At 41.0% G+C, this 12,359-nt stretch overlaps 1 protein-coding gene across 2 annotated transcripts in view; it reads left to right on the top strand.

The window, feature by feature from the left end:
* Positions 1–12,359, top strand: part of NALCN (sodium leak channel, non-selective) — a gene marked incomplete at both ends in the record, with an annotated part of 232,005 nt that overhangs the window by 211,210 nt on the left and 8,436 nt on the right. For both annotated transcript variants that reach the window (XM_084271507.1, XM_084271508.1), the window contains 8 exons: positions 2,191–2,284; positions 2,821–2,927; positions 3,322–3,396; positions 6,300–6,419; positions 7,416–7,484; positions 9,938–10,086; positions 10,893–10,986; positions 11,713–11,845. In XM_084271507.1, the coding sequence (XP_084127633.1) occupies positions 2,191–2,284; positions 2,821–2,927; positions 3,322–3,396; positions 6,300–6,419; positions 7,416–7,484; positions 9,938–10,086; positions 10,893–10,986; positions 11,713–11,845 (841 nt within the window). The remainder of the gene's footprint in view (positions 1–2,190; positions 2,285–2,820; positions 2,928–3,321; positions 3,397–6,299; positions 6,420–7,415; positions 7,485–9,937; positions 10,087–10,892; positions 10,987–11,712; positions 11,846–12,359) is intronic.

Genomic DNA, 12,359 nt, shown 5'->3' on the forward strand with positions numbered 1-12,359 from the left:
AGCTGGAGACAAACTGGATGCTGGCCATGACCCTACTGTGGCCTTAACCTGAACTCTGTAGCATACACAGCCCTTGAGTTTGCCTTTAAAAGAAACCACTTGACTCCTTTTGGAAGGGAGCTGAGCAGCATGCTACTTTGTGTCCAATGTGGGCAAGCAAGGCATTGTGGAAAAAAATCAAAGAGGTTGTGAGCCAAATAAATAGGCTAAAACCTCTGCTGTTCAGAAGGCATTCATATATTTGTGTGACACTGGTGTAATTTTGGTGAAATGAAGTACAGTTGTTCTTGTTAAAATACATCAGTTCTGAAAAACAAGTAGCAAGGTGCTATTTGTTTATTTTCTTATTCAATAAGTTTTGACTACTGAATCAGCAAAGCTGAAATTTCTCTAGTGTGATAATTTCACTGGAGTTTTTATAGATACTTTTGCCCCTTCCTGTTCGGCTGTGTAATATTACTTACCCTTCAAATATGTTAACTTTCCACTGATGAATACAAAATACTTTTCAGCAAGTCTTGGGGGAAAAAGAAAAAAAAAATCCCCTAAGCCATTTTATTTACATTATGGGTAATTAAAAGATGTTTTGAAATGTTAAAACTGTTATCCTGTTTCTTCCATAACCATGATCTATTTAGCTATGTATGTTTCTGTCATGTACCTTATGAAACTCTATTGGGATGTTACCTGGGATTTCCATCATGTAAATTGTTTCTTCATTCCCCTTTACACTTTCTACACAGATCGTTTTCCTCAAAAGCCCATTCGTAGGCACAAGTGTAGGTGAGAAGAAATGTCGCTCTTAAATGGCTGTTGATCATGGCTGATGAAACATCTTTCGTTTACTCTCTGAAAGTGTGGTGTGTGTGATGTTGAGGAGTGAGGAAGTGCTGTGTTTCCCCTTTAGTTTTGCATGTGGTCTTATTGTGCCTGCCATGAATTCCGGGGCAGATCTGTGGGCAGTGGAGAATCATCAAGAGCCACTTTCTGCTCTAGGTTGCTTTGGTACACCTACAGGAATCTACTTTTGACTTTTGTCATTGAACAAACAGGTACTAGAGGAGTTGGATCCTACCAGTATGACTTTTTCTATGCTTTTGTGGCAGTAAACCCAATCTTTCTAAGTGCTGTTAATCTCCTAGACAGTGTTTTCCCTCCTAGCTCCCACCGTTCTGGACCTGACACAAGTATTAGGCAACCGTCGCTTCTTCCACAGTGTGTTGGAAGGCACCTCCTCCTCCCAGGGTGTGTTAGGGGACATAGCTCTGTAAAGAGATTATCTCCACTGAGAGGGAGGATTTCTGACCTTATCAGTCGCACAGCCAGCTGCAGTTCCAGCATCTGCACAAGCCAATGCCGAGGTGACCCTCAAAGATGACACCAGCCCTCATTGTGGCTCTGTGCTGACCGGGGGAGCAGCCAAGTCTCTAGGAGACAGTCTTGTGACATTTACCTTGAAAAGGTCTCCCTTGTTTTTGTAACTCCAGATTCCTTCCATGAGATTTTACAGTTCTCTGAAGTGATGAGGACCTCATTTTGTTTTGAAGGTCATTTTAAACAACATTGAATTCTGTTTGGGGTTTGCTTGTTTCCTCCTGTCTCATGGAAACGCTTACACACATTGCCACGTACCACCTCCCGCTTCGAGGGTGTATCTCCACCTCTCCTTGTGCTTCCTCTGTGGAGAGCTCTTGTAGATTCACAGCGTACTATTACTTTATTTCAATTACACCCCAAGCAGAAGGGCTGTGGAGAGCAGCAGCGGTCTCCTGGAGGGGTCGTTCCCGGAGAAACTACAGCGGCACCGACGAGCTGCAGGGATTTTCTGCAGCAAAGTCCAGACAGAATCGACCACTCTTTTAAAGCAGTGCTTCCTGGCAAAGGATGTTCAGTCAAATGGAAGGGCCTCCTGCAGCGTTCCGCCGTCCGCACCGGGCGGCTGCTACAAAGAGCAACAACTGTGCCTGCTGAGTCGAGTCCCAGAAACTCACAGCTAATGCATCCAGAAATCCTCCAGAGTAACAGCGGATACTTCAGACTCCTTTTACCCAAACAGTGTGTTATTTAAGAGGAGTTGCATATGTAACTTTATTTCAGGCACCAAAGAGAATGTTGTTTTCATGTTTACAGCATTAAATGTTCTAGCTTTTATATGACAAAAGCTTTATACGCTTCTCTTCGTTTGTTAAGGGGACAGCTTTGCTGACTGTAGATCAGAGACGATGGGAAGATCTGAAAAGCAGACTGAAGATAGCACAACCTCTTCATCTCCCACCTCGGCCGGGTATCAAAGATATTTTGATTTTATTCATGTTGAGCCCCAGTGTTCATAATTCCCCAGGAGTCTGCGATTCAAATTAAAATTGTAATCGTGAGGCCACTAGGAGGTTGTGCATAAGTTAATGTGGAAACAGGCTCCAACTACAGATCTCTGCATAAGGCTATTAAAATCAACCCAAAAAAGGTTGTGCTTCGATGATTTTAGGATAAGCCTTAATGAAAAAACGAATTTCTAAATGAAAAATATTTGCGTTTGGCCGTTAATGATATGAATGGAATGTATTAACCTGACAGCAGTTGAATGATGCACTTGCCCTACAAGTACGAAAGCCTTCATGCAACACTGGTGTTCAGCATTTGAAATTATATGTTCAGAAGCCCTATTTGATATGGAAAATTGTAGCAGAAAATTAGAAATGTATTTTGAAACTGGTAAAGGATTATTTTCCCACTAATGAACACAGAAAATATGTTCAAGAAATAGGGGGAAAAAATACCACTGTGTATTTTAACTCTCCTTCTCCAACTCTTTCTTTTCAGATAACGATGGCTTTAGAGCTAAAATGTATGATATCACTCAGCATCCATTTTTTAAGAGGACTATTGCTGTACTCGTTCTGGCCCAGTCTGTGTTGTTATCAGTTAAGGTAATTGTGTTTCTTTCAAGTGTTTCATTACAATAGTACAGCATGTGTTGCCCTAATTAACAATCAGTTGAGCCATTACTGTGATGAATGTAGGGAAGCCTGATTTCTAGATACAGCAATCTCAGTTGGCACAGATCACTGTAGATTAATTGCAGTTTGTGGATCTGAGTCAATCTCTGCCTTTTTTTTTGCAGTCTGTTCCACTATTTTAAATTTCCAGTTAAGCTGTAGATCTGTGCGTGAAGAATACATTGAGATGGCATTCCTGTCTGAATATGTTTTAAAACTAAATCTATTCATTAACAAAACCTGCAAGAAAAGTTAAAGCAATGAGTAGACATTTAGTTCTGTTTAACAGCTACTCTTCTATGAGCACATTTTGTTTGCATTTCAGTGGGATGCTGCAGACCCAGTGACTGTGCCTTTAGCAACAATGTCTGTTGTTTTCACCTTCATTTTTGTCCTTGAGGTAAAAATATTTCATGAATTCTTAAGATTAAGAAGAGTATGGGGTTTTTTGGGGCTGGGCGGGGGGTGGTGGTGGTTTGGTTTTAGGGATGTCTCATTCTTCATGACAGTTTTTATTTCTTACCAGGTACATTTGGGCCTCTCCATGTCACTTATCTTTTAACATTTATTTTAGGAGTAAACTTTAAGTTTGTTGTAGGCATACTTCTCCACCACCTTCAGCTTTGTGTCCTTCTATAAATATATTCAAATCTGAGCATTTCAACTTGTGTTTTAGTGAACCCACTGAACCCCATGAACTCTTTTCTTGCAGAACATCTCAGATTAAATTCACTCTATACAACAGCAGGTCTGTGTTGTATCACGGAAGTTCTGCTTGATTCATTTCTATTTTGCCTGGTTCTTGAGAACAGGATGCATTAATCCCCACCATTCTGTAGTTGTGACATCATCAATCTTCTCTCAGTTTTGTTTGGCTTCAGGTTTTATTATTATTATCATACTTCATTTTAATACTTTTTGATAAGCTATGTCAAAGTCTACTATTACCTATCTTTTGTTGTACAGCCCTGGATTCTTTGTTGCAGTGGTTCTCTGTAAGGGAGAAAATCATCACCACAATTCACTATGCAAAGTAAAATTAGTTTGTTTTCATAAAATTGACATAAGGACTTAAACACATTTTAAAAGGTGCTTTTTTTTTTAATGTATATGGATATCTCCATAGTGTAACAAAGCACACATTTATGAGGTTAAAGAAGATACTCCTTTGTGTTTAGGTTAGTACATAATTCTTTTATAAAGTTTGTGGTTGAGTATTTTCCATCCCTTCTGAACAGCTGATACTGGCCACTATCAGAAACAGGATAGTAGGCTCCGTTTCCCACTGCTCTAATCCAATATGACAGCTCCTATGTTCCAGTGATAGGTTTTGCCAGCAGCAATGAATAAAACATGAAGTGAATACCTTGTAGCAGCTGTAGCTGGAGTATGTCCGTGTTGTGGCTTCTTTTTTTCCCTACCCAGGAGAAATCAATATCTCTTGAGAGACTGAGCAAACACAGAAAAGTTTGATTTGTATCATACACAGACAGGTTTTAATTTACCTAGTAACTATGTCTTTAGAAATACTTTATTCTCTCATATTGCCAAGGGAAACAAATACACTTCTAGAATTCCAAAGGAACTTTGTCAGAGCCAAGAAAAATTTGTTGACTGTCTCAACAGGCAAGCTATCACACTGTGAGCACGCACGATTTATGGACAGAACAAGCAGCTTCCTGCCCAGGATCTTCCCTAATGCAGCAGAGTCTGGTTACAGAGTCTGCTGTGTACATGGTCTGCTATCACTAGCAGACACAGTCCATGAGGATGACCAAAGCTAATGGCCCTATGTCTGGTCAAAGGACTCCTGATCTCCTAAACCTTTCCTGCTTACCTCAGTAGAGGTGGGATGGAAGAACAGGAAGAATTCAGAAATCTCACTTTTGTTACCACTCTGATGATTACAGAATAAAGGGAGATGTGGGGTTTTTTTATTTGCAAAGTGTGGTGTTCAGTTCAAGATGAAAGACATCTGAACTTGCGTATTTAAAGTCTGCTTGAGAGGTAGGTGTTTAAGATGTCACTGTGATCTAGGGAGATGTAGGGTGAGATTCACTTGCCTAAGTAATTGAAGGTGTCAGAAGCTTTTTTGGGTACCCTAGATGATCTCCCCTTACCTCCACTAGGTGCTACAGAAGGGCAGGGATGTTTGCAGGTCTTGTGTCATCCCTGCAAGCCCCATCTGTCTCAAATATTCTAGGGCATCTCAGGTGACTGAGCAGAGGTGAGGCAAAATACCCACAGGTACTTTGAGTGATGATTAGAAGTTCAGAGACCATATTCTTTGTTTAGTAGTCAGGCTTCAGAAAGCATTATATTGCAAAAAATGAACTGGAAAATCAGACTTTTACCTCACTCCCTTTTAAATACAGTTTAGGTTTCAGAAACGTGGAGAGTACTAGTAAATGGCAGTGTTGCAAGGTGGGGTGGAAGAAATCCTGTCACGAGTGCCTGACAGTTACAGCCTTTATATAATAACACTTTGCGTGCTTTGAGGTTTAATATGGCTTGTGTACCAGAAGCTCTCCCGTGTTCCCTCTCCATCACCCTACCTTGTTATCTGCTAGCTGTTGTGACTGTTTCTTATCAGTATCTATTCTTAAGCTTCCTACCTGCGCTTCTAGTATCTGTATTCGAAATGCCAAGCACTTTGCCCTTTTTAACCAGAAACAATGCAAAATGAACTGCCTGCACTGTTCTTAGCTTTCTTCTCTTGTATGCTGCTGAGTGCAGATGGTGCTGAGTACAGATTATTCCTTAAAGCGAGAAATATTTGCAATACAGGCATGCTTTTTAATTAATTTGAAATAAGGGATCTACAGAATGCAATTATATTCTTGAGTTCAAGTGTGCTTGTGTGATTTTAGCCTGCCTGTGGACAGCTAGATAGGGTACTCCTATCTCATTTAGCTACATATTATTGATACAGTAATTTTTAACTTCATAACTTGTTTAGCTGTTAGAAATCTTAAGCCCACATTCAATGTAGACATTAAACATTCAGTCTGAGGTGGTCAGTTGGCACTTCAATACTTGAAGGAGACTTCCAGAAGTGTTCATCCCCTCGTCTCAGTCATCTGTGGTCTTCCACAAGCACCAGCTTTCCTCAGTCTAAGGAAAGCTTTTGTGATCCATTTATTCTAGCCACCTAACTTGTCCACATGGGAACGGTTAGCTGACACGAAATCTGCCCTGGGTTGTTTGAAAACATTCATATGAGTCAAATCAAACATTTTAGAGGTTTTTACAGTAAGAAATGACCATTATTCAGTACAACTGAGAAATTGGTCTTATCCATAGGTCACAATGAAGATTATTGCCATGTCACCTTCCGGCTTCTGGCAAAGCAGAAGAAATCGATACGATCTCTTGGTGACGTCTCTGGGAGTTATATGGGTGATACTTCATTTTGCCTTACTGGTAAGATTTTGAAAACACAACTTCAATGATTAAACTGAAATAACTGAGAGTTTAATAAGGCTGAAATGCTGCTTAGGCATATTAAGATTGATGCTAGGAAGGAATCCGTGTCCTGGGTAGCAATGGATTACAAAAGTTGTCTGATATGAGATTGAGTCTGCAGATGTGATGAAAATATGAAGTCTTTGGAAGGGATGTGAGTGAGGAAAGGAAGGAGCCTGAAAAGACTGAGAGCTCTTGCCAACAGCAGTCTCATGAGCAGCAAGGAAGAAAGAGGTAATGCACAAAATCCAGACAGGAAAAGAGAAGTGGAAGAAGGCATAGGTTCAAAATTGCTGAACAGTACAATCTGTCCCACTGGACCACTGGTTTTGATTAAGAGGCCTTTTTTAATCCAAAAAGGCGTGGAGGAGAGAGGAGAAAATCAGCTCCCTCTCCACCTCACTGGGTTTATTTTTAAAAGTTGGCTACACCCCTGGTTCCCTTACTTAGGAGGGAAGAAGGGGAAGCTGACACTTGTCACCAATCATGAATTGTGGAAGTCACCACCCTAAAACATCTGGGGGGTTCTCTCTTGTCTGCCCCAGACTATGTTTGGAGGAAAGCCTGCCTTGTGTGGCTACTCATTTTGCACTGACATCCACAGGTACTCCCTGCTGTTGAGTAGCTTGGAAAGCCTGGGGAGTTTCTGTAAGTCAGCAGCTGCATAAGACAAGTAGCCTGGGCCTGCTGGACATAATTAAAGCCCAGCTATTAGAGGATTTACAGGGATTTGGGTTGATGTATGTGGAGGTTGGGTAAGTGGTTTTGAAGTGGTAGAGCATCTTCGGTTTGTTTCTTACTGCTCCGCTGTTACTGGAATATTGGTGCTACTGGTTCATGATCGCTCTTGATTCATGTGCCAACTGCCCTACATAATTAAAAGACCGATTGGCCTGATCTTCCCATGAGATCCCTGGGGGATGATGTATTAAGTCTTCCATGTTTCCGTTTCAGAATGCCTACACATACATGATGGGGGCATGCGTAATTGTCTTCAGGTTTTTCTCAATTTGTGGGAAGCATGTAAGTATAAATTTGGAACTACAACTGTTGCAGCACTCGTGTATAGGTTAAAGGACTAGTTCCTGTGCATCTCTAGTGCATGTTCTGCAAGGCTCCATTTTATATGCCAAAAAAAAAAGGAACCTTCAAGCAGTGCTCTCCAGTTTTACATGCTGTCTTTAAAATGTCAGGATTTTAGGTACTATGGATACTGGAAAAACTGCATTTTTGGAAGGGGGAAAAAAAGTGCAACTGCAATACCACAGAGATTTGAAAAATGCTCTCCAAAACTCTGAATATACATTGTGCTACTTTCAGTCCTTGCCATTTCAGTGTGACATGATGTGCATGCCATTCATTTTCTCTAACTAACATTTCTCTAACTAACGTGGTGGTGGTTGATGCACTTGTTATGACAGTGCTCTCTTATAACAGTTTCTTCCTCCAGAGTCAGGTCTGTGTCTCAGGTCTGTACAATGTATGTCTTATCACAGTAAAGGCTTTATGTTCAATAAAAAATATTGGGTCAAGATATTCATCTGGAAGCACTGAGGTGGTGACAAAGCAAGTAACTTCCAAAGTTTACGTTTCTTTTCTGTTTGGATTTGCTGTGGTGTAATTGAGAGTAGGCTGGCAGAACAAGCAGAGGCAAAGAACAAACACATTTGTTTAACGAGTGGTGACACTCTACATTCTCTTGCTGTAGAACTTTTTCTGTGAAGCCTGGTATATTAAAGTAAATGTAATAAAAAGGTTGCTATTTTGGGTTGCTGGGGTTAAGAACAGTAAGTCGGGGGTTTAAAGATAAAAAGTTTTCTTTCAATCAAACTACACAGAACCTGTAGATCCTTGGAAGCCAAATGAAAAATCTTTGCTTCTCCTATGCAGCCAGGCCAAGTGATTGCCTTCAAAGCTTTCTGACTGATTCTAATGTTTCTTCAAGATTTTAACCCACTTGTTTGTGCTTTCATGTTAGAAGCTGCATCACTAATTTAGCTGTTGTTATACAATGTGATGGCTAAAAGTCAGCACAAGTTATTAGTTTGGCATGATTCTAAAGAAAAGTGATACCCTCAGTCCCATAGAATCACAGAATAAAATCATCCATACTGAGTTGGAAGGGAGACCCATAAGGACCGTCAGGTCCACCTCCTGGCTCCACACAGGGCCAGCCAAGTCAAAGCATGGGACTGAACGCATCGTCCAGACACTTCTTGAACTCAGCCAAGCTCAGTGCTGTGACCCTTTCCCTGGGGATCCTGTTCCAATGCCCAACCACCCTCTCAGTAAAGAACCTCTTCCTAATATCCAGCCTAAGGCTCCCCTGTCGCAGCTTCATGCCATCCCGTTGGATTCTATCAATGGTCACCAAAAAGGAGATCAGTGCCTGCCCCTTCACTCCCCCTCGTCAGGAAGCCATAGATCACAATGAGGTCTTCCCTCAGTCTCCTCTTCTCCAGGCTGAACAAACCAAGAGACTTCAGCCTCTCCTCATAAGACTTCCTCTCCAGATCCTTCACCATCCTTGTTGCCCTCCTCTGGACACTCTCCAATAGTTTTATGTCCCTCTTGTACTGTGGTACCCAAAACTGCACACAGGACTCGAGCTGAGACTGCACCAGTGCAGTGCAGAGTAGGACAATTGCCTCCCTGGACCAACCTACTGGCTTCCTGGGCACACTGCTGGCCCATGTGTAACTTGCTGTTGACCAAGACCCCCAAATCCCAAATTTCCATAGCATCCAAAGAGGTTAAGGGTGTTAGGGCACTGTTGGTAATAACTTTATCAAGAGTAAAATGAACAATATGCATGCATGGGAAAATAGTATCTACTAGTTAGGCATAATGCCTGTGTAATTTCCAAAGTTATTCTCTCTTCTTAAGAATAACTTGGCCAACTTGAATGAGAAAGTTTAAGCAAGCTGTGCTGAGCTTAAGGAAATCTTCCCTATCACAGAATCACAAGGTTGGAAGAGACCTTTGAAGATCATCAAGTCCAGCTATTCCCATCCTATGCTAAACCAGGTGCTATCCATCAACCCATTTCTTTAGGTAGGCTGCAGTATCTGTGTTTTCCACCTCACAGCATCAGTTTCAAATGGGCCCAAATAGTGTACTGCTCCACTGTTCATGCAATGCTGTTTGATACTTCTGGGTACACTGATCCTGTAATATTATAGTGAAACTTATGCAGTATTATTGCTGCATCCTACACTGTATTATCCTATATATACTCTTTGAGGAGCAACATCTTGGCCTTGTAAATTAGGTGGATATGCTCATCCTTTTAACAGGTAACAAGCACTCTACATTTCAGAGGAGGACATAAAATGTTCGATTCCAATCAGATTGATAATGTACCATTTCATTGGGCTCAATTTGCTGTGAAAATGGCAAGTGCAGCATCTCTCTTTTCCCTTTTATCTCTGCTTTCCTGAATGGCATCATGAGTTGCTTTTCCTCTGTCCTTCCAGGTGACTCTCAAAATGCTACTCCTGACTGTGGTTGTCAGCATGTACAAGAGTTTCTTCATCATAGTGGGAATGTTCTTACTGCTTCTTTGTTATGCTTTTGCTGGAGTGGTTTTATTTGGTACGGTGAAATATGGAGAGAACATTAACAGGTACAGTAAGTACTAACTTGTGGGGATGTTCCTTAAACAGCCCACAAAAAATCACATTTTGCTAGAGAGAAGTCTTTCCCTGGTAAAAACCAGACAAGTCCCCAGCTCTAGCTGAAGAGTTCTAAACAGAATTTCTGATTGGAGGCACTGAGCCATCTTTCCTGCCTTTGTGCATTAAACCAAATGACACACAATCCAGCCCAGAGAAGAGTGAGAATTGCTCTTCATTATGCCAACTGGAATGTGCTTCAAGGCAGTGCCACGCTAGCCACAAGCTGCTGAAACACAGGGTACCTGCTGCACCTTATCAGCATCACACAGGAACAGGATCCCTATACCAGGCTGATATAGAAAGGGTACAGTTCTGTGAACTGGAAGTTAACTGGAGATTTCCTAATCAATAAGCACCATCAGCCTTCAGGAAGAAAATGGAGAGACAGGAGGTAGGATTTCATAGAGTCATAGAATCACAGACTGGTTTGGGTTGGAGGGCACCTCAAAGACCATCTAGTTTCAGTCCCCCTGCCACAGGCAGGGACATCCTCCACTACACCAGGTTTGTCCCCAAGTCTGCTTTTGCTCTTTGATAAAGTGAGCCAAAATAGTCAGACCTGTGTCTGAGCTAAACATAAGTTGTTCTATCTTAAGTCATGGAGTAAATAATTCAGTGAGCTCATTCAAATAATACTCTAACTTTTTGCAGTTTAAAGTAGTGAAATGGTAAATGATGGAAATGGGTTGCATTATTTCCTGCTATTTTTTCTGGGATGTGAAATAACTGATATCTCTCTTTTTGTTTAAAACAGACATGCAAATTTTTCATCAGCTGGCAAGGCTATTACTGTACTCTTCAGAATAGTTACTGGAGAAGACTGGAACAAAATTATGCATGACTGCATGGTAAATACTATACTGCCAAAGATCAAGTGGACAAGAAACAGGAGACACCCTTGCATCTCAGAGTGTTTCCAGTATCTTGGCTTAGTACAAGGAATGTTGTGATTGCCTTTTTCTTGTCAAGAGGTGCAACGTTCGCTAAATCTCAGAATATGATACACAAATTGCAGCTTGTCACACACACACAGCGTAGGCTACTACATAACTTAAAAGATGGTTTTAAAACCAGAAGTGTAGGAACTCACCTTTCCCCTGTTACCTCTGCTTTGACTGTGGCAAGGTGACTTTTCAGATTAGCCTTGTCCTTAGCGCCTGCCCTTTGGCTCATTCCATGTGAGTGGTAGTCTTCATGACATCAGAATTTGTCCTTAAATCATTTTATTTCACCTAAGTAAATTTCTGTCTGTGAGTTCCTTTGCAAAGAAAGCCATTATTCCCTTCCTTTTTTTATTTAATGGGTAGGGAAGCATTTTGAAAACCCATTGGCATAAGGTACAATGTGCCTCCTGTGTGGTAATGAGATCCCTGGCTAGGCCTCTTCCATCATACCTCTCTGAGTTCTGATTTCTAACTGCTAAAGGAACAAGGAAAACCCGCCCACAACGATGCCCACAGCATTGTTTCCAAATTGTGAAGCTTTAAAAATTTATAGTCCTAAGTATGGTATTGATTGAGAAATTAAGAATCTCTTTCCCTGATTGATTGACTGTGTCTTCTTTTGTTGTGAAGGTTCAGCCGCCATTTTGTACGCCAGATAACAGCACCTACTGGAAAACAGACTGTGGAAACTATGCTGGTGCTCTTATGTATTTCTGTTCATTTTATGTCATCATTGCATACATCATGCTAAATTTGCTTGTTGGTAAGTGAAAATAGACTTTAATAGTAAAAAGGCTTGTTTTGGCAAGGAATATTTTAGATTTGGTTCTGTTGGGATATTCAGGTTATGAGGTTACCTATGTACCTTCGTTTGGGGGTTGGACTAGATGATCTCCAGAGGTCCCTTCCAACCCCTCTCATTCTGTGGTTCTGTGATTCACTGTTGCCTTACATACATAGGATTTTTTGATACATCTCTGGCATGGTGTATGCTAAGACTCAGGAGGCTTGGGAATGATAGGGTTTCTTTGAACACAGCAATGTGTTGTATATGTAGTTACCCTAAGTAATATTATTAACATTTTTCTAACATTGTTGGAATTCTCCTAATTCATTTTAGACATTAGATTAGGCATCTCACCAGCATTTAAGATAGAGCTTTTGAAAAGTGAGGACAGTGAATATTGATGTAGCATGACAGTTCGTTACCTATCAAAAATCCTTGTCTGAATATACAGCTGAGCACATTTATTAGTGTGAAGTTTGCACAACAGAAG

Source organism: Gallinula chloropus (genome assembly GCF_964237585.1).
Source record: "Gallinula chloropus genome assembly, chromosome: 1".
NCBI lineage: Eukaryota > Metazoa > Chordata > Aves > Gruiformes > Rallidae > Gallinula > Gallinula chloropus.